This window comes from Cnephaeus nilssonii, assembly GCF_951640355.1.
Source record: "Cnephaeus nilssonii genome assembly, chromosome: 22".
Classification (NCBI taxonomy): domain Eukaryota; kingdom Metazoa; phylum Chordata; class Mammalia; order Chiroptera; family Vespertilionidae; genus Cnephaeus; species Cnephaeus nilssonii.
In genome coordinates this window covers 20,185,602-20,207,859 of record NC_137093.1, presented here as the reverse complement: position 1 = coordinate 20,207,859, position 22,258 = coordinate 20,185,602, and the positions used below count along the sequence as shown (strand labels likewise).

The window sequence follows — 22,258 nt, the reverse complement described above, 5'->3', positions numbered from 1 at the left end:
AAGTCAAGTATTCCTACTGCACAAGACTTGATATCGTCTTCAGTTCACAGAGTGAAAGGCAAGGGCCGTATCAGCCTTGGATGCTAAGCAAGCCCCGATTGTAGGCCAGCTTGACAATAGAAAAGCGAACCTCTTGATCTTTGTGGCTCATTTTATGTGACTCTGTTCTATTGGCCAGAATCCTAGAAAGAGAGAAATGGATGAGTGACAAGATTTGGGAGAACATCTCCACATGAACTTCTGACCACATCCTACATACCTCGAGGGCACAGAAGCAGGGGGGAGGGGACGGCTGCATCAGGTCCTTTCCTTGCCCTTCCTTTGCTCCTGACCTCTAGGGCATGATGTTCAGCAAATACACAGCATGCCAGCCAGCTCACACTCCTTCTAAGTGTGGTCCACTCCTTGCAGAAGTAAAATCTCAGTTCCCTGATAGCTTGAAAGACCGTGTAGCTCAGTGAGTGGGCAAGAAGCTATTTTCCTAGTGCCGTGGTCGGCAAACTGCAGCTCTCAAGCCACATGCGGCTCTTTGGCCCCTTGAGTGTGGCTCTTCCACAAAATACCATGGCCTGGGCGAGTCTATTTTGAAGAAGTGGTGTTAGAATAAGTTTAAGTTTAAAAAATTTGGCTCTCAAAAGAAATTTCAATCGTTGTACTGTTGATATTTGGCTCTGTTGACTAATGAGTTTGCCGACCACTGTCCTAGTGGGTTAAAATGCCCAGCTGTGTCCTAGCAGGTCAGATGCATGCACCTAATTATCTGACATTTGATGCCAACTTTCCAAGCCAGGATTAATATGCTCATCTATAAGAGCCCTCTGTGTTGGACAGCAGGCAAACTTCCTGCATTTCCAGAAATTCTACCATTTGAGCCAGATGGACTCACGGGGTGCTCACCTCTCCCCCCTTGCACTGGCTTCCTTCTGGCTGCTGGTTTTCTCCTCCAGCTTTCTTGTTCATCTGAATTCTTCCTATGGCATTTCTCCCTCTTGCCTTCTCTTATCTGTGTAGATGCCTCCTTGAACTCTGGTCCTCTTCTCCCCGTTCTCATACCCCTGCTCATTTTCTCTATGGCACCTGCACCAGGCATGTGCCACTGAGTCACCAGCTGACAGGTCTCCTGGCAAAAGCTGTGATGGGTGCTGACATTTAACCTCACAAAGTAACTTCTGTAGGTAGAACAGCTGCTTTTCATGGCTCATGAGATGGGATGGTGGGCTGGGGGCAGCTAGGAGGCAACTTTTAATCACTTCAAAGAGTTTGTCAGGCAGGGTTTGCCCCCGCTAGGAGGACAATTTTCTGGACTGTGTGAATCATCTGGCATAGAGTAGGCCAGCCCCTGAAGCCATCCCTAGGGGAAGATATTCTGTGAGGGACAATAACCCCAAAAAGTGGAAGGCTGACGCCTTGACCCTCATCATCCTTTCAACTCTATAATTCCAGGGAATTGGCTGAGACAAAAGAAGAAAAACATTGGACATGAGCGATGGCCCAGAGGCAGCTGGCATGGGAGGACAGCTGGAAAGGAGGGAAGAGCTGGGTCAGGAAGCTTCCAGAATTTACCCTGGATTTCCTATTTGATCTCTTCATCCCTGAATGCTTAGGCTTCATTCAGCTCTAATGGCCCATGCTACTGCCCTTGGGGGAGCTAAAGACAATTAAGAATTTAAAAAGTGAGCGCAGGGACAGGAAAATATAAACTGCCCCAGTTTGGGGCTGGTGGGACTGTAGACTATCCAGGGTCAAGGACCTTGTCCTCCATGCCATCTCCACCCCACAGCATCTAACTCAACTCTGCTGTTGTGTGGGTGTGAGGTCAGGGCTACAGGCCGCACTAGGCTCCCTCCCTGAGACAGTTCCTTGCTCCTCCCTTTCTGAGACAGAGCAGTCCCTGCCCAGCCTCGGCTTGTCCTTTGCATTCTGTGACTGTGAGAAGTCATAGTACGGTCCCTGGAGAAGAAACCCCTGGTGCCCACAGAACCCCGCCCCCCGGCATGTGCCCTGCTTCTGAGGGGTCCTGGCCCAGGGACCTCCCACGTCCCCTGATAAATGGTCTCATTTGTGTCCTTGCAGATCTTAATCTTGCTAATACAGTGAATGAACTTTTCTTGGAAGTGCTCCACCGTGGAAAGAAATCACAACTCTATTTTATTATATTTCTGCCAGTGTTCACAGTCACTTCCTTTTGCCCGCACTCACGTTATATGGGGCTGTCTGAACGTGTCAGACACGTTGATAATGCCTCTGGGTTACTGGCTTGTTACAGGACATCTCACCAGGAAGCAAAACGGCGGGGCACATCGGGAGCTCCTGTTTTCCTACATTCTGCCAGAGAACATGTTGTCGTCTTGCAGCCTAGCTTTTTCAAATCCCTCTGAACGTGTCTTCAGAATGTTTCCCACGGCACTCAGGCCACTTTGCCTGCAGCTGCCTTTCCTCCCTTCCTCACCCAGTGCAACCTTCTTCTTCTTCCTCCTCCTCCCCTCCTCTTCCTCCTCTTCCCATTTGTCTTCCTCCCTCTGTGTTTTTCTGTGCCCCCCCCACTTTGCCTCCATAGTCAGTGGTGTGGCTTCCTGGCAGCTAGCAAGGAGGATGGACACATTTGTTGCCTCTGCCCCTAGCTCTGCAGCATGGAATCAGAAGTGCACATTGCAACCACAACTGGAGAGGGCAGGAGAGCATTAAACCCTGCGATTTCCTAGGTCTCCAGGCACTTAGCAACCTAGATTTGTCCTGCTTTAAAAGCTCACCCAGGATTCAAAGTGGATAAGAAAATAGCATCTTATCACCTTCCATGGGCTTGCGATGGGAGGAGCTTCAACATCCGCTTCCAGTTTCTTAGCAAAGCAACTGTGCTGGCAGGATGTGTGTTTTGGAGTAATACCATAAAGATTTGGTGGGAATGTTAGCTCTAGGGGTTCAGACACTCAGCGTCCATGGACCCTCTGAGCCCTGTTTTTTGTTTTGTTTTGTTTTTGTAATATATTTCTTTATTGATTTCAGAGAGGAAGGAAGAGGGAGAGAGAGAACCATCAATGATGAGAGAGAATCATTGACTGGAGCCCTGTTCTTGATGTGCTGGTCTGCAGAGACCTGGTCACTGGGGGCACTTGGTGGCCCTTGATGACCTACTGGCCACCTCACAGGCCCAGGTAACTCTACGTGTGTGAGTAGGAGGAGCCTAGAGCAGCAGTTGGTGGTGCCTTTTAGCTTCACTGCTCAGAGTGGGCCTCAGACCCGCAGCTCGGAGAAACTTGTTAGAAATACAGAATCCCAGGCCCCCCTCTAGGCCCACTGATTCAGATCTCTCTCTATACATTTTAAATCCCAGAAGAATTCATATGCAAATTAAAATCTGAGAAGCACTCACTTTACAGCACAAACTTGACAAATTCAGCTCTCACCTAATGAGGCAGTATTATCGTAATGATCCCCATTTTACAAGCAACACTCCCTTCCTTTCTGCTGTCACATATCCATCCCATAAACATGGCGTTACAGATGTGAAAATAAATTCCCTCTCTTCCCCCACGAAGGACCCAGGACCCAGGAGCTGTCCTACTCGCAAATGCGGGGAACCACTCGGGGTCCTAGCACACTGACCTGTCTCTCCTGTGAACGGAACCCTTCCCTTTGTGCAGCCATCACTCCTGCATTGACTCATATTCATTGACTGCTTTATCGGGGCCTTTACCACATCTGTCTCCTCTACATCGCGCAGCATGATATGGTCTATCCCCTTCTCTCCCAGGAGAGGGGTCAGGGACCCTGCCTGAGGCACCTGTCAGGCCCCCTGCACGCTGGTGCTCATTTGTTTGGATGAAAGCAGTGGGGTTGAATCACTTGTGGCAAATACCCTCTAGTACACTTTGAAAGAATAATAGAGTCTTCCAAGTAGGAAGCCAGACTTTCGATCCTGCCGCATTTATTCATCGCAGAAAAGATCAGTGCAATGAATCCACAAAGTCGTTTTGGTGTGTTTAATTTCATTGTTGTTTAACCCTTATAAATCATAGGTTGGTCACCCAGTGTTATTTCAACAAGTGAGGCAATATTCATCTTTATTAGACTCCATGAAATGAGTGATCTTAGAATCTCCTTTAATTATGAAATTCTAAGTCTAAGAAAAATAAGGACAAAGGAATGAACCTTGAGGAATTAGGATATGAACTAACCTGGTTGATTAAATGTCTGTTGGGGTTGAGAGCTGCAACCAGCACCATCACTCTGAGATTCCCACAGATAGGGCCCTACCCCAAGCCCCAGGAGGCGCCATGCTCTGCACTGTCTTCCATGGAATTTTCTAAGTTTCCCTCTGGTGCCTGAGACCAGCCTAGGCCAGCAATACCATTCAGGAAACACACTCCCATTCCAGACTGGGAGCTTGGACCTGCCTCGAAGCCCATTCCTCCCCTTCAGGGCACATTTCCAATCTCTACCCTCAGTCATTCCTCACATGAATTCAGCCAGGTTCCTTAGGATTATAAAACTCACACCTGTGGGCTTGTGCTGAGGTCCTGTCAAAAGCCCAAGTTCCAGGAGTGTTGACTGGCCAAAGGATTGCCTCTGCTGGCCAGTGCAGGATTTCTTCAATGGGATTGAATGCCATTGGGCTACCCAAATGGTACTAATTTTAGGGGAGTCAAATGTTTACCCAGAGAGAGGTCCCTTGAAAAATATATGACTGGGGCCCTACACCATCTATGGATGGCCTTGGTAACCAGCATCCAGACACTGATGGCAGAGCCTGGGTGGGCATGATCTGGGTGGAGATGGAGGCAAGGAAGCCAGCAAGAGCTGACAAATGAATCTAGGAAAATGCTCAGAGGGGATGGGAATTCCCTAAGGCTTAGAATTGGAGCAAAGGCAAGATGCCAAAGCACCCTTCCCTACCTGCACCATGAGGGACACCATACCCTCCTAGTCCACTCATGGTGGACCCAGACTTAGATGCTTCTGCGAGGGTGTGAGGAAAGTTATGATGAGCTTGTATAGTCCTGAAAATTATTTTGTTATAACTCCTGGGGCACAGAAAGGAATCAGGCAGCAGGCCTCTGTGAAATGCAAAAGGCTATACACTGAGTGGCCAGATTATTATGATCTCTGAATGCATAATAATCTAGCCACTCAGTGTGTGTGTGTGTGTGTGTGTGTGTGTGTGTGTGTGTGTGTGTGTGTATTAGAGGCCCGGTGCATGAATTTGGGACATGGGCTGTTGGTCGGCCTGCCTGCTGGTCGAAGGAGGACAATTTGCATATTAGCCTTTTATTATATAGGATATACACTGAGTAGCCATATTATTATGCGTTCAGAGATCATAATAATCTGGCCACTCAGTGTACATCTCCTTGGCCTTTGTGTGAGCTGGGTTTTCACTGGAGCCTGTTTGTTTAACAAAACTTAGAACATGTGTATTTCAAGACAGAGGGTCTGTTCTCTTTGCACTAAACCACAGGCCATGGGACTAGGAATACGGCAGAGGGGCCAGGCTGTGGCAAGAGCATGCAATGGAGACTGCAAGCAATGTACATTGTGCAGTCCCAGGATATTTTGGATCATGAATTGCAAGCTTCACAAATACCTAAGAATAAAGCCTCCAGAGTGCCCCCCACAAAGCCAGGTATTTAATCCATGACACCATTCTAGTAACTGTGGATCCATCATTTGGGGCTATCATGTTTATGTTGGCAAGAGTTTATAGCGCACCTACTACATAGCAGTCACAAAGTCCTTTCTTATTCATTCATTCTTTACTTTATCTTCTCCTGCACAGTTTGAAACCAAACCAGCTGTTTGGCATTTATTTGTATTAACATGTTAAGTGGCCACTTATTTGTTCTGCACGAAGTAGTAGTTTGTATTCTGTATTCAGAGGCATTTCTACATAGTGAAAAAATTAAGGTGGCCATACTCTAAAGTTATTCCCACAGCCTTTGTTATATTATTAACCATAGCGATTCTCTAAAATATCAAATTCTAGTAATGTGCTCTTCTGTTTCACATGTACTCTTTTAGTTTATCCTCATAGGAATCATATAAGAAAACATATCTTCTCACCAAATAGTCTAAAAAGTTAAAGTGAGTTGGACAAAAAGGCATTGATCCAAGACTCAAGCAGAAAAGTCCTTTCTTCAAATGCCATCCTTTTGGACCAATGGGGCGTTTTATAATCTTGATGTTTAAATCCCTTTTCCACAGCGCTTCGGATCCCTCCTCCTCCCAGTCTTAGATGCGAATGTGCTCCGTCCCTGGTTTCCCAGTTTCATGATTGCTTTCTGTCTGCTCCTTTTCTCCCAGAAGGCCAGGGCTTTGTGAGCGAGGATGAATACCTGGAAATCTCTGACATCAAACGTGACCAGTCGGGGGAGTATGAATGCAGCGCCTTGAACGATGTGGCTGCTCCTGATGTGCGGAAAGTCAAAATCACTGTAAACTGTGAGTTGACCATTGTCAGGGCGTCCCGGGGGGGAGGTGGAGGAGGGGCTACGGGGGACAAGCTGGTGATGGCAATGCCATTTTCTGATAGACCCAGTTGTCTCCATCAGGAAAACACTTGATTAGATTGCTGTGCCCCATCCAAGTCTTCCTGTGACTGTCACAGCTCTTAGCCAATGGGGAGAATTGATAGCTTGGAATTGGTTTAAAGTCCTAAAGAAGATGCAGGGGTGAGGCGATATCTTTAAGCAAGCAGGTTTTTCCCTAAAATAGTTGGTAATCTAATTGGGAAGGTAAGGTGTCGAAAGAAATCCATCTGTTAGCAGGGCGACTGAAAGTGCCCTTTACCCATGTCATGACATCGCTTGCCTTTTCCCCACAGACCCTCCCTATATCTCAAAAGCCAAGAACATGGGTGTGTCCGTTGGTCAGAAGGGCATCCTGAGCTGTGAAGCCTCTGCCGTGCCCACCGCTGAGTTCCAGTGGTTCAGGGAAGACACCAGGTACCGTGAGAATGGAAACAGGGCTGCCTGAGCAGAGCTGATGGAGCGCTTCCTACCTGGGAGGAGAGGGATGCACTAAGGGAGGAACCAAGATGCATTACCACCTTCTTTATAACAGAGGCTCCTTTAGAACCAGAAACAAGGACCAAAAAAAAAATAAGGAGGAAGCTAGGAAGTGGGCAAAATGAATTGAGCTTATTTCCAAATCTGAGGCTAGCTGTACACATGGCAGTCTTCGATGAGGAGAAGCAGTAAATGTAGCCTTTGGAATGTTAGCATGCTTCTCTTTTCCTGCTGATGGGAGCCATGGTGCTTATGGTTCGAGGTGCAGGAACTGGGTCAGTCCGAGGAAAGGGGGTTTGGGAGCAGGAAGGCCTCCTTGTGGGGTCAGCCTATGGTATCTTAGTTCTCCCAACACCTTCCGTCCGCTGTTTTACTCTATTTGTAGAAGCAGACCAGCAGTGCCTTCTCTGTTGCAGGCTAGCCACCGGCCTGGACGGCGTGAGGATTGAGAATAAAGGGCGCATATCCACTCTGACTTTCTTCAATGTTTCAGAAAAGGATTATGGCAACTATACTTGTGTGGCCACAAACAAGCTTGGGAACACCAACACCAGCATCACACTGTATGGTGAGTGCGGGAAGCCTGGGCGCATGGGCTCGGCCACATGAGGGGCTCGAGGGACTTGAGGGAGGAAGGCATGAGCTGCTTGGCCCTATGTCCATCCATACTGCTCAACCCACCACCCTTAGATACAAAACGCTCCCCCCTGTCACCCTCCTCACATGTGGAACAGTGGTGTTTCTATCTCCTGGTCTACTGAAAGGCAAGGTTTGCACCTTACAAAAGGGGTAAACCCAAGTCAGACCCAAATTTGATGGTGGTTGCTATAAAAGCACAGAACGCGGGGACAGTTCAGTTGTAGTGCTACGGAAATATCTTCAAGGTAAATGAGATATAATTTTCAGGTAACTTCTCTAGTAAGAGTCTATGATTTTGAGGGGGGTTGTATTTATAGTTTTAAGCCAAGTCAACCTCTGCCATCATGATTCTCGTGTTGATTGCCGTGTCCTGTTCTCATTCATCGGAAGGAACAGAGCAGCCCTCTGAGTCCTCCTCATGAGGACTGTTCTGTCCACAGCGGGAGCGTCGAAGCCTTTCTCTGGAGGCCTTTCTCTCCCACATGGATGGAGAGCTCTCCAGAGCCATGGCGGCCTCCCTTGGAAGCCCTGTCCTTCTCTCACTAAATCTTCCCACACTGCTGTGTCCATCTCCTTTGTGCCACGTTTCACACCACGGACCAGGGCCAGCTTGTTGTGAGATTTCTTGTGTGTATGTATTTGTTTATTTGCTAAGATGTGGTTGGAGGGAAGCATCTGGTGAGTAGAACGAAAAGGTATTCATTTTCCCATGTGCACATCAGACACTGCAAAAGCTTTCGGCATTGACATTGACTAAACGAAGTCCACCAACCATCTGAAATGTGTGATCTATGTCTTTTGTTTTCTCTCTGCATGGTGTGTGCATTGTGCTGTGTGTGTCTTAGAAATAAGCCCCTCATCAGCAGTGGCAGGTGGGTACCGCATGTTCCTTCCTTCCTCTGCCTGCCTGAATGCCTATGCTTTTGAACTTGAGCCTACTTCAGAGACAGGCTTGCCTGCTCCACCTCCCTGGTTGATTTCTCCTTAGTAGATAGACTCTAGGGATTTGGTTTGTACAGTTTAAGTAGCAAGCATGTAGACTGAGATGGCTTTTACATGCATACATATGAAATGCCATTATGTGTTTCAGTGAAAGGATCCTGCCCCACCCCCCCACCTCCCAAAAAACAACAACAAAAATACCTCTACTTGGTGGCCTTTAAAAAGGATGACCATTCTGCTATTTCTGTACACAGCAGCACCAAGGGGAACCCAGCCCAGAGACCAAATGGATGATCAGATTATTGTTTCCATGGGGAAGTCACCTTCGTAGGAATGTTTTATACTTTCAGTCCAAGGCAAAAATGGCTAAAGACTTAATTCTAAAATCTTCATTGTAAAGTAGAAGTGCTTGGAGTCATTAATAATAATAAAAATATCTACTGATTTCTAGACATCATGTTAGTGCTGTGCAGACAGGTTATTCACCCCATTTGAAAGACGAGTGAAAAGGAGGAAGAAAGAGGTCAGGCAACATTGAGGTACATGTAGCTAGTGAATCCACACTGGGCCCTTCATCAGATGCTGGTGTTGACCCAGAGGCGCGAGAGAGTGAGACATTTAGATGAAGCAGCAGGTGGTACTCAGCTCTGCCTGCAGAGACAGAGCCTCACAGCCCTTCATTTCTATGATCACTCTCAGTCACATAGAAAGTGCTAACTTTTGCCTTTCCCAGACCTGGAAGCACTCTGTGAATGTCTTTTCGCAGCGCTGGATCTAGGACAGTCACCGGCCACTCGCTCTGCCCACACCTTGAGGTCTACGACTGTCCATCCCTGGTCTGGATAAAACCAAGAGGAACGGGTGGGGTTAGAGTGCTCAGACACTGACCCTGCTATCACCCCCTCAGTTAGTGGTGTCAGTGACAGGAGATAGGGCCAACAGAAGAAGCCTAGGTCTGACCACCAGATGATCCAGGTTCTGGTCCCTCTTTATCATGAACTAAGGAAAGAGGTGTGTCATCGCAGATAACAACAGCAGATATATATTGAGACTACATCAATTTGCTAGGGCTGCCATAACAAAATATCATAGGCCAATGCCTTAAACAACATAAATTTATTTTCTCAGAGTTCTGGAGGCCAAAACTATTTTTGATGAGGGCTTTCTTCCTGGCTTTTAGATGGCTGCTTTGTCCTCACATGACTTTTTTCTGAGCATCTGTGGAGAGAGAGAGATAGAGGTGGATATAGAAATGGAGAGAGGGGGAGAGAGAAAGGGGAGGAGGGAGAAAGGAGGAAAGGAAGAAAGGGAAAGAGAGAAAGAGGATTGGAGAGAGGGAAAGAAGATGAGAGAGAGGGAAGGAGGGGGAGAGAGAGAGAGATGATTGCTCTCTGGTGTGTCTTCTTATTAAGACAATAACCCTGATGAATGAGGGCCCTACCCTTTTAACCTCATTGAATCTTAATTATTTTTTTTATGGTCTCCATCTCCAAATACACACTGGAGACTTATGGCTTCAACATATGAGTTGGGGGCAGGGGGCGGGCGTACAATTCAGTTGCTAGGAAAGACATAGTTTTATATCCCAACTTGGCCAACCACGTTCTAGCTAGTTAACCTTGCTGAGCCTTACTTTCCCCATGTATGGTATCAGGATCTTAATACCTGCCTTTAAAGGCTGGTGAGAGTACCAAATAAGGTCATACATATGGAGAGAGTCCCACACGTGTTTAGATATGTGACTTTGACAACACACAAAGACTGTAGACCTCAGTTACTCTGCTAAAGTTGGGACAGTACTTCCTGGCCTATCATTGTGAATTGTTAATAATATGATGCTGCTCACAGAGGTATGCCAGACTGAAGACCATTGAATAAATAGAAGGTTCTGTAGTTCTCGCTGGCATTTGCCAGTGTTTTCCATGATCCATCTTATCACTGCTGCTCTTGATATGGCTCCCAGTATTGCTCAGCTGGGCTTGTGCTTTCCTCTCCTCCAGAGCCTCCTGTCCATGTTCACTGGCCGCACCATCACTCACCCTATCTCACTTCATCTGGTTAGTGTCCACTCTCCTTTCAGCATCCCTTCTGGAAGGCAGCCTTCCCTGACCTCGGAGGGAGGTCAGTCCCCCATTAGACACGCTCCCTGTCACACTTCTAAACGCTGCACTAACTCAGTGCATTCACCAGCCTTCACTCAACTAATGTTCCTCTGGACCAGCAATGAGCCAGCTTCTCAGAGTGATGCGGATGCAACAGTGACACTCAGAGAGAAGCCTGAGTCTATAGACTTCACCTTCTAGTTGCAGTGATATTTCGTTCCATTTACTTCATTTCTTTTATCGAAGTCTTTTTTTCTGCTTCAGCCTATGTGCCCCATGAACTTAGGGACCATGTCTGGATTGATCCTTAAAACCTAACACAGTAGCCGGTCAGGAAATTTGTGTTGAATGAATGAATGACTATATGCAGAGACTGGATGGTTGGGTTGGTGATACCATGGTCTGGAGTTCAGCTCAGGAATGAAATGTGACAGCAGAATAGGGCCTAGGAGTTGGAGCCTCTTTGGAACCAGGTTCTGCTGCTCACTCTGAATGGTTTTGGGAAAATCAATTTGGTGTACTCTGGGTTTTTCATCAGTGAAAGCGTTTGGGTAAGATGTTGTGCATGGTCCCCACAAAGATGAATTCTCTGATACTCTGCCTGAGTGGCAATCACTTTAACACCAGATTAAAGGGATGTTGTCCAGTTCACACACCCTTTCTGATGTCCATGAATGTTGTTTCTGGTCCTCAATGCCCTCCCTGATTGTACAAAGTATTATTTACCACTTACAGGGACCACTAGGCTAAATGTTCCCATGCTTTACCTCACTGAATGACTCTAGGAAGTAAACACTATATTTATCCCGGCTTTACAGAGGAAGAATTTGATAGGTTAGGCAGATTGTTCAACTCACACTGGCTTGTAAGTGCTAGAGCTGGAATTAAGGCCATGTGTCTGGTTCCAGTGTCTCAACTCTTTCTATTTCATTACAACTCACACTGGCTTGTAAGTGCTAGAGCTGGAATTAAGGCCATGTGTCTGGTTCCAGTGTCTCAGCTTTTTCTATTTCATTACAACTCACACTGCTTGGCAATCCATCACAGATTTGGGCGGATCGCCTTCTAGGTAGAACCCCATATACTAGTAAATAATCAGCTTGGTTGAACCTATTTCCCACACCCACTCTCACTTCTTCTACCTAAATCTAAACCCATTATTTTAAAGAACATTTTTACATTTACAACCAATATACACATATACACATACCACACACACACACACACACACACACACACACCATATTCCTAGGCATGCATTGGTGTTTGCCCTCGAAGTTTCATTTTTGGAGACCCTCTGACTGTGTACCATGAAGCCAGATAACACTCTCCTAACAGACCCCTCACACAGACACATCTCCCATACATGTCCTATCTGCATGCAGAGAACAAAGAAAGATGGGATAAAAGCCAATTCAGAGAAGACAGAAACAATGGGGACAATGGGGTGGTGAGTGGGCTGAAGCAGGAAGTGACTAGGTAAACTGTGACAGACACATTGGTAGGTGGGAGACAACCATAGTTGGATCAGTGTTTGGCCTCCATATGAGAACTTCGTTTCTCAAACACCAGTTACTGTCCCTTCAAACGCCACACCGATCGGCTAGATCACAGGGGCAGTGTGCCAACTCAAAGTGGCGTTTTAGCTTGTGTACTTGCTTTAGCCCCGGCAACTGCAGGGACTGAAAAGACAGCAGAATGTAGAGAAGAGACCAGTACCAGGAGCAAGGAAAACTGGGGTCTGGTCCCCACTTTGCTACAGACAAGCCATGACTCCCTCTGCTCCATGGTTGTCTATAAAATATAACAGGACTAGAGGGACTCCCAGCTTACATTCAGCTTTCTAAGTCTCTGTTATGAAATGAAAATACAGGGTGAGCAATAGATCTTCACAACCTAGCATCCCTACCCACGGACATGGTGGCAAGTACCCTGTGTTACCGCGAGGAGGCTTGCTCTAAGTCTACGTCAGCGGTACGGAGTGGGTGCAGCCACTGAAGGCCCACCTGAGCCTGGCACCTTGAGGTCCTGCCAGCCAAGCTCAGCTTGCTGCCCACCGCTCTGCCCTCCCTTTCTCTGGTCTTGCCAACTCATGCTGCCTCCACTGAGTCTTGAACAAGAGGCCCCGCCGCCCTGTCCTTAGAGTGCAAAGAGGACGGATTCTGACCCTGATTACATCCTTACATCCGCGCTGCAGAGAGTGCGACGCGCTTAATGAGCCATATAAATGCTTGGATTACTGGAACCAGCAGGCAGAGGGGCAGGGAATGCAAACAAAGCCAGAAAGGAGGGCGTCGCTGCAGAGAGGAAAACAGATTTCTCACTTTTTATCTGTGAAATCGGAGCGGTACAAATTAGTTACATTAAGAGTTAAGTATCAGGAATAGGGGACAACTCATAGCAATCCTGTCCTTGCAAATGAAAATGGCAAAAGGCTCCAGGGAAGGCAACATCTGGGCTCTGCATTCTTTCCCGCAGCAAAGCCCTCAGCCTACCTTAACCCCCCCTTCCCCCCCCCCCCCCCCCCCCGGCCCCTGAAACCCTGAAGACAGAGTCTCCATTTTCTTTGGCCAATGGCCATTCCTCCAGAATAAATAGACATACCAGGCTGGCTCTTCAAATGGTGTTTTCTCCAGCTAGAAGCAGCAGTGACCAGCTCCTCTCATCTCCCACCCTTTGCTGCCCTCCCCGTGCACCCCAGGGTCCTTGTAGGCAGAGCGCTTAAGTCCCTGCCTTTATACCGCCCCCCTCCCCAACACACTCCTGCCCCCTCCTTTATTGAGGCGTCCAAACAACCACACCTTTCCCCTAAATGGCTCCTGGTGATGCCTGAGGACTGGGCCCAGGAGTCTGAGGATTCCCCTGAGCATGCGGACCAGGAACCACCCTCTATTGCCTTTTCCCTTTCCCTCCAAACCCCGGAAAGGGAGGGTCAGTGGTGGCGTCTCCACCTCCTCCCAGCGCCTTTCACACCTCGGCCTAGCAGCCTGCTCCCTCCTAGCACCCAGCCTCATCCCAGCTCCGGGTCCCCCTTGGGCCCCCAACATCCCACTCCTGGCTTCTGGGACATGCTTCTGGTGACTTGCTTCTTTCCATTCTGCCTTAGTATGATTCTAGCTCCTTCCCCACCGCCCCATAGGTCTGCCCAGGCTCAGTATGACTGAGCGGAAGGGCCGGTCCATTTCTCCCAGCACCGTACAGAGCGCTGTCTGAGCCTGCGTTAGACTCACTCCGGGGGTTTTAAGAATGCTGGGCCTTGCCGCAGACCTGTTTCATCAAAATCTGCAGGGAAGTCATTGATGTTTCTCTCTCTCTCTCCCTTCCTCTCTGAAATAAAAAACATATTGGGAAAAAAAAAAGAATGTAGGGCTGTATCTTGCAATAGTTATTGCCCAGTAAACATTTGCCGAATTAATACATATTATCTTCCAGTCATTGAGGCATCCGTTGCAGCCTCTATACAGTATGAAACTCTTCATTCACCAAAGCCAAGTGCTCAAAAGGATTTGTCGTCTTCTCCCCCCAGGGAAGGCAAAGCGTTGTTTCTCTGACACCTTCCCTTGCATTCCAGCCTCCTCGTTCTAATTTGCAATCTAGGGTTTCCCCCCATCCTGCGGGTCTTTCTTGTGAGCGAGACTATATCAGACATTCCAGTTCCCTGTTTAGAAAGATGTTCACCAAAGGATTTCTTCTTGCAGAGACATCAAAAGCTGCACATATTTGTCCATTTCCTGCTGATAACGTATATGATTTTTATTTTCCAAACCCACCATTTAAATCCAGGTGGGAGGAGATGAGTCAGAGAGAAACACCATTGCTTTTGGCCGATGACAGCAGCATTATCATTTGTATTTTCCCAAACCTGCAAAATGTCAACATATTAGGAGGAAAAAAAAATGCAGACCTTTCACATTTCGTTTCTGATGAGGTTCCTTGTGGCTCCCTCGCACCCCCACCCCCGCCCGAATCACTGACATCTGGCGATTAGCCTGAGCGTTTAGAATTGAACACGGAGCATCCAGGGTGTGCTGATGTCAGCACACGCGCCACAGCCCATGGTTCGGCATGGACCACGGGCTCGCCTCTTTCAGGTTTGTGATGAGCTGACAGATTTGCATTCACTTCTGCTGGGAACTTAAACGTGTGTCTTTGTGGTTAGCACGGAACCGGGTGTGCTAGAGAGAACAACACAAACATGTCTGCTCATCCGCTGGTCCTCACCCCCCAAAGCCTGGCTCACCTCCCCGGTAAAACAATGCCGCTCTGCACTGTAATTACAGACAATGGCAGGAAAGTCCCCTTGGAGGGGGGATGCTGCGCCTTCAGCAGCTGAAAATCGGTTTATGTTTCATCAACAAGGGTAACGCACACATCCCTTAATTAGATTTCCCAGCTCCTCTTTTAATCACCAAGAACATCATTATCCTTTTGGTGTCTCATTAGGAAGGTCACCGAGTTCATAGTCAGACTTAGAAAACTATCCAAATTTCAGAACAAAACTCTATCTTCTGAGACTTCAGATCCTTCCTTGATCTCACTGTGCTACCACCCAGTGCAAGTGCCTGTCGGGTATTTTTTCTTTTTCTTCTTTAAACGCGATCACACTACCACCTGCTATTTTAGTGGGTTTACGGCTCCGCAGCCTACTGTTGCTAAAGAGCCATGCCATGTTTTTATTGCAATCATGGGAAGGAAGGATGGTGACACATTTCAATACCTGCGTCGCCTGTAATGGACACTTAATTTCTAAGCTCCCGAACCCCGGACGAGGCAGGATCTCATCAGGAAGCTTGTGCAATTTTCTGGGAGCTTCGTGCTGAGTTTGGGCACTTGGTTTCCAACTCCTGCTCCTGCAGAGGGAGAGCGATCAGCCCCCCCCCCCCACTCTCCCACCCCCCACCCCGCCCATGAATGCAGCAGCAAACTAGGCTCCTGGAGCCAGACCTGCAGGTTAATTCAATGTTAAGTGCTCAAATTTGCTTTTTAAATACTAAATGTTTAGCATATGTAATTTAACAAAGTAGGTAGTCTCTCCAAAGTGGATTTTATTTTATTTGTTTGTTTGTTTTGTTGTTGTTGTTAATCCTCACTCCATAATATTTTTCCATTAATTTTTAGGGAGAGTAGAAGAGAGAGGGAAAGACAGAGAGAAACATTAATGTGAGAGAAAAACATAGATTGGTTGCCTCCTGCACGACCCCAACCAAGGCCCGGACTGGGGAGGAGCCTGCAACCAAGGCACGTGCCCTTGGCTGGAATCGAACCCAGGGCCTTTTGGTTCATGGGCCGACGCTCTATCTACTGAGCTACTCTGGCTAGGGCTGTTTATTTCTTAATGTAGTTGTTTTATCCCCTCTTGACTTTCCCTTGTGGCCATAACGCCTTCCTTCTGGTCCAGAGTGGACACACCAATTGACTTTTATTCCATTCACAATTTATGAAATTTATCTCATGATCGTTTCCAAGGTTCTCTGTCTCTTCTTTCTGTGTGCTGAAGACTAACTTGTTTTTATCTGCATATACGTCCCCAAAGTATTTTGCTATTGTCTTTGTTGACACAGTTTGTTTGGTGGCTTTGCATCATTTAAGCTTTTCAAAGATGCTCACCTTCCAGGGGAAAGAAAACAATTCATGTTTAGCATTGAAATGGGTGAAGACTGAGGGACTTGAGTAAGGGGAAAGGGCATAATTACATGTTCTTACTTTCAATTTATCCCTGAAAAAATATTTAATTAAACCTGATATTTGTAAGAGCCATTGTAACTAAATTAAGTTGTTAACCATAAATAAAGATTCCTTACATGTGGCATTTGCCAGGAGTTGGGCATCTAAATACCCTTCCTCAGAAGGACCAGCCTCCTCGGGAAGCTCTTCTCTGTGGCTGGCAGCCTCCTGGCATCGTTTCAGGAGGGGCCAGGGCACTGCTTGCTGGCCATGCCTACTTTGCCTCCAGCTGGTGTTTGACAATTATCCTTGAGAACCTAGTATCCTACAAGGTCTCTTCACTTCAAGCATGATCCCCACAAAAGATGCTATTTTAGGGATCAGCTATTATTCCTCTTCTGGTTCTAATTTACTTAATATTTATTCATCCTTTATTTATACTCAGTGATCTTACACAGCATCTGAACTAATCCTCTGAGCCGCCCTGCAAGTAGAGAAAATGACCCCCTCCCCATTTCATACATTAAAAAATAATAACTGTTTCCGGGAAGGTGACTGTCTTGTCCAAAGTCATCCTGGTATAGGAGCAGAGTCAGAGTTCAAGTTCAGTTCTCTCTAATTCTTGAATTCAGTCTTTTCAAGATCATCCAGTAGGAAGGGTATTCCTGAGATGAAAGAGATGTTAGCGTATATGTTCCAAATGTTTTCTTCTCAGAATCTGCAAGGATTTAACTATATATTTATTCATTTTGTTCATTTGTTTACTGATTTCGTTTTGGACTAGCACAGAGAATATTCAAGGTCCCACTGGAGCACAAGCTTGGTGAAGGCAGAGCTTGTGTTTACCTTTCTCTCTGAAAACAGAGCCTGGCCAATGGCTGGCTCCCAACAACACCTGTTGAGCGAACAGCTGTGACTTTCCATTGCCCTTGTAGACTGATCCTTTGCCCTTGCACCTTGCCACAGAGCTTGGCTTTGGACCTCTCCCATGGGCCCTGCTCAGTGCCCCACACCCTAATACCCTCTCTCAGCACCAATATCTCCATCTCACCTATCTCAACTCCTCACTCTCTCACCCACCAAAACCTGACCTCAGGTTTAATGTACTTGGAAAACATCCCAGTAGAAGGTAGGGGGTGTGGAACCACCAGAGCAGCGGTTGCCAGGGTCACATGTTTACTTTGTACCAGGCACTAGACAGATCACTCAGATTCTTTAGTTATCCTATAAACTCAGTGTTTCACCCACATCCTCAATGACAAAACTGAAAGCACATGAAGATCACTTAGCTGGCAAGCCATAGAGACAGGATTTAAGCCCAAATTGGCCTGACTCCAAAGTTGTCAGGATTAGTTGCACTTTTGCAGTGGTCAGTGAGTCGCCTCAAAGGATGTTTAGGGCCACAAAGACAAGGCAGTGAGGCCAAGGGAGCGCTGTTCAGAGACCCAGAAAGCCTTTCTCAGGGCCCTAGAAGAGATCTGCTCCGCCTATGCATCCTTGGGCCCGGCTCCTTAGTCTTTATTTCAGTCCCATCTTTTCTTCAAACCCTTGTCCTTTATCCAGGTGTACCTCAGGGTTAGTTTTCCGTAGAAGAACAAACACATAGTTGAAAATGAATGCTGACAATTTTGGAGTCAGGCAAATTTGGGTTTAAATAGTTGAAAATCTGCCTTACATATTCAAATTCTGGATTCTAGGTTTGTCATAAGACCTACTTTCTTTATCTTCTTCCCTATTTCCATTTGAAAATGTAAATAAAATAATAAGAATGAAAACACAATTTGAACTACTTACCCAATTTGTTGGAATTAAAACTAGTATTATCTCGGGTTCCAACTGCCTGGAGAAGTTTGCACAACTGGGATATGAACACATGACAGCATGGGAAACAATCTTCACCTTGACATCTGAAGCCGTGTGTTCAGTGCAGGGGAAGAGTCCTTCTGGTGTCACGTTCTCCCCTGTAACAGATTCTTTGAGCTAAGGTTTGCAAAGCCTCCTGCCAGCCTGAGGAACCAAAAGTGAGCCTGCGTGGTCATGGGGCCACACCGAATAGTTGAGCAGCAGCAATCCATCACTTCACCGTTACAGCACAAGGAAGGATTTGCCTAATCATGGGAGTGGCCTGAGCATAGAGGCCGGATGGGAGAGATGCAACCCAGATGCTTTCTTCACTTCCAGTAGAATCAGGGTTACTGTACAGATGCAATTAAATAATGAGTTCATTGTTGATGGCTTTTGTCCCACATTCCTCCAATGTAAAGAGTGAAATGCTAAAGTTGGAATAAAGTTATTCCTACACTAAGACTTCTGTCTCCCTAGAGTAGAGCTTTTAGAGCTTCAACTGTTTCTTAAGTGGTACACAGATGTGAATCACTCTCCTCTTGCTCTGAACAGAGCCTGAGAGCCCTCCTGTAGAGCCCCCATGAAACTGGTATTGGCCCACCGGCCAAATCTCCAATGTGTCCAGGATCTGTACGAGGAAAGCAATGCTAGTTTTAATCTCCATCATGCTGGATTACATTAACTCCTTGACCAGAATAGCTCAGTCATTTCTCATTGACCAAAGTGACCTTGGCAGTAAACTGCCATATTATATAATACTATACACCAGGACTCATTTACCTTGAGGCTGTATAGAAAATGAGGCCATAGGAAAGAAAACCTTGGGGCCTAGGAATGTTTGGTTCTCTGTTGCTATCTCAAGGTATTGTGATATGCAGGGGTGCAAAAAGACAGAATGGTGATGACTTTTGTATCAACTGGAAAAGGCCATCTGGCTGCTCACCAGCTGTCCATTCTAGCACCAGATGTAGGGATTCTATTAATACAATAACTCAGAATGCAAATAGAAGAGTCTTAGAAGTCATCAATTTCAACCTCCTTTCACTTTATAGGTGGGAGAACCAAGACCAGAACAAGGGCATCACTCAGCTAGGGAGTGGCAGAGTCACATGAGAAATTGGATTTTCGGATCCCCAGTCCATTGTTCCTCTCACCACATGATGCTCTGATCCCTGGAAAAAAATGCAAAAGGATTGTTTTCCATAGAGAGGAAGTAGAGTTGTAATAATCAAGGGCTCAGACTCTGTTGACAGAGTGACTCAATTCTACTCCAACTCTGGGTGTATAAGGTGTATAACCATAGTTAAAGTACTTAACGACTCTGTTCTTCATATTCCCCATTAATATAATGGGAATGTCAATGGTACATAGCTCGAGGGGTTTTGTAAAGATTAAATGGACTGATATATGTTTACCATTTAGAATCATACTTGTCACCATAGTGATCCAAAGCAAACTGAACACCCTCTATATCCCATTAAGTCACCTTCATGGCTTCCACTCTTTGGAACACTCAACTAAAGCTGAACTGCAGCTGTAACCCCTGCTTGATCAGCACTGAACATCGATGGCAACCCATATCCCATGAGAGACACTCGCTCTTTATGATGCCACCTTCTTTTCTCTCTATACTTCACCTTTTTATGCTTTGCTTTCTTATATACGTCTCTTCTCTTCTCTTCTCTTCTCTTCTCTTCTCTTCTCTTCTCTTCTCTTCTCTTCTCTTCTCTTCTCTTCTCTTCTCTTCTCTTCTCTGTTTAGCAATATACAACATTGGTCATGACATCACCAAAATGCTCAAGTCCACTGTAGAAGTTGGATAAAAGTTATTCCTACACTAAGACTTCTGTCTCTCTGAAGTAGAGCTTTTAGAGCTTCAACTGTTTCTTAAGTTAATATCAACACAATGAATTAGATAAAGGCACAGGTGTACAGCACAGTGGCTAGACATTTAAAGAAACATATGGGTTTTATAAATCTCATTTTCTTATAAACTCATTTTAAAAATCTACATTATTTTTTTATCCAGAAGAAAATATAGAAAATTACCTTGAACTTTAACTTGGACATTTTCCAACTCAGTAGGCCAGTATGCTTCCTCAGGGTATATATCTGGACTGATGAAGGCCCCAGAGTCAGGCTACTTTCCATAAATATTTATGGATCCTCCTTTGAGATTGTAGCCCTGAGCTAGAGACATTATCCTGCCCTTGTCTATGAATACTCTATTTAAAAAAAACTGCAGAGAAATATGAGCCAGACTCTCAAGATATAATATAAAAATGAAATTTTAGTCAATAAGAGAATTATGTACATTGTAAATCAGAGGAAGAAAAGTTAACCATGCTGAAATCCATGAAGTTGGAACAGTTGAATGCTCTCTGCTGAAGTGAGAGACCTATATTTTCTCAAGCAAAGGTCAGCATCAGTCCCTTCCCAGGAAGGCACAGATCCACACCATTAGGTTGACAAACAAGCCAAATGATTGGGCCCTGTCTGAGCAGCCCCTGCTTCACCTCTGCATTTTAAAGTAGCCATGCTCATTTCCAATAACCCAATTTACTTCTACAAAGGCACTGTAGTCCTGCCTGGAAAAGGAAGAGGAGGCATGCTTGTCTTACTTGCAACTCCTTCCCTTTGTCACAGGTTTCATAGGAATGTCTATTGATGGCTTCTAATCCCTTGGCTTGTACTTGCTTTTGCTTTCCCTGGAATACTCTCTGCTTGCTAGCTAGCTGACTTAATTATGATCCTAACTTCCTATGGTTTCCCAATAAAGGTGATGGGGGAGCACAGAGGCAGAGTTAGCCACAGACACATCTGCCCTGGGCCCTTTGAATAGGCTAGGATAATTCCATTCCTGATCTTTCTTCTCAAGGACAACAGATGAAAGGAAATGGATAGCACTTGTGACTCTGTGGTCTTGTTCAGTGGAATGTGAATGACTCAGGAGGGCTGTGTAAAGGGTCAGAAGGAGGGAAGAAAGAGCTGCAGATAGAACTGCTTCAGGCTGCATCATTAGCTGGCAGTTAGGACTTGACAGGTTGAGTCTTCTTTGTTCCTTTTGAAGAGGCACCATGGACTGCTGGGATAAACCCAATCCTTATCTTTAAAACTCTTGAGTATTCTTCCTCAACTACCTCAGGAGGAACCTCCACAGTACCAAGTTACACAGGATGAAATGTTGGCCACATCAACACCTACGTATTTGTTGCTCACAAATGTTTCTGTTCCTCCCAATCCCCCCTCCCAGTTTTCTCTACTCTGGACTCTTTCCTGCACCCCATGGCTCTCTCCTGCATACCTGTCTGACCAGAATTCTATCTCCAAAGACAAAATACAATTAGTGGTAATATTTAGGAAATGGCCATCAGGTCCTGTCATACAGCCCTGTCTGCAGCCTTAACTTTATAGCCCATAGGCCTAACTTACTGTCATTATCTCCCTCCATCCCCTCCCCCCCCTTTTTTTTAATCCCCACCTTTCAGAGCAGGCTATAGTGGTCAAGGCATCCCACGATTTGGCCCTTTGAGTTTCTAAATACTCCCCATGGCACTTTCCATTTGTCCAGACTTAGAAGGGTCAGTGGTGGAAGTGAGAGGTGGGGGAATGCTCACAGAGAAGCATGTCTGTGTATTTGCTCAGCAATAAGTATGGTACCTTTGGGTGCATGCTAATGGCTCTGTCTCTCTTTCCCCTACACAGGGCCTGGAGCAGTCATTGATGGTGTAAACTCGGCCTCTAGAGCGCTGGCTTGTCTCTGGCTATCAGGGACCCTCTTTGCCCACTTCTTCATCAAGTTTTGATAAGAAACCATAGGTTCTCTGAGCAACGCCTGCTTCTCCATATCACAGACTTTAATCTACACTGCGGAGGGCAAACCAGTTTGGGCTTCTTTTTGTTTCTTTGTTTCTGATATTCTTTCTTGATTTTTTTTTTAATTTTTATTCTTCAGTTTTGTTTGTTTGACTTTTTTTCCAGTTTCAATGAGTGGGGTTGGGGGAGGGGAGGGCAGGGTTCTACCATGTGTAGGCTAATCATTCATTGGTGTGTCCAAAAGTGGAA

At 46.1% G+C, this 22,258-nt stretch overlaps 1 protein-coding gene across 6 annotated transcripts in view; it reads left to right on the top strand.

Annotated features, from left to right (window-relative positions):
* OPCML (opioid binding protein/cell adhesion molecule like) overlaps positions 1–21,999 on the top strand; it is a gene marked incomplete at both ends in the record, with an annotated part of 895,301 nt that extends 873,302 nt beyond the window's left edge. For 2 of the 6 annotated variants that reach the window (XM_079763074.1, XM_079763071.1), the window contains 4 exons: positions 6,301–6,435; positions 6,818–6,938; positions 7,418–7,569; positions 21,899–21,999. In XM_079763074.1, coding sequence (XP_079619200.1) covers positions 6,301–6,435; positions 6,818–6,938; positions 7,418–7,569; positions 21,899–21,999 — 509 coding nt within the window. Of the gene's footprint in view, positions 1–6,297; positions 6,436–6,817; positions 6,939–7,417; positions 7,570–8,485; positions 8,513–21,898 lie in introns of all 6 variants that reach the window. The other 4 variants (XM_079763073.1, XM_079763070.1, XM_079763069.1 and 1 more) reach the window with 3 other exon arrangements.
* Positions 22,000–22,258: the final 259 nt, after the last annotated feature.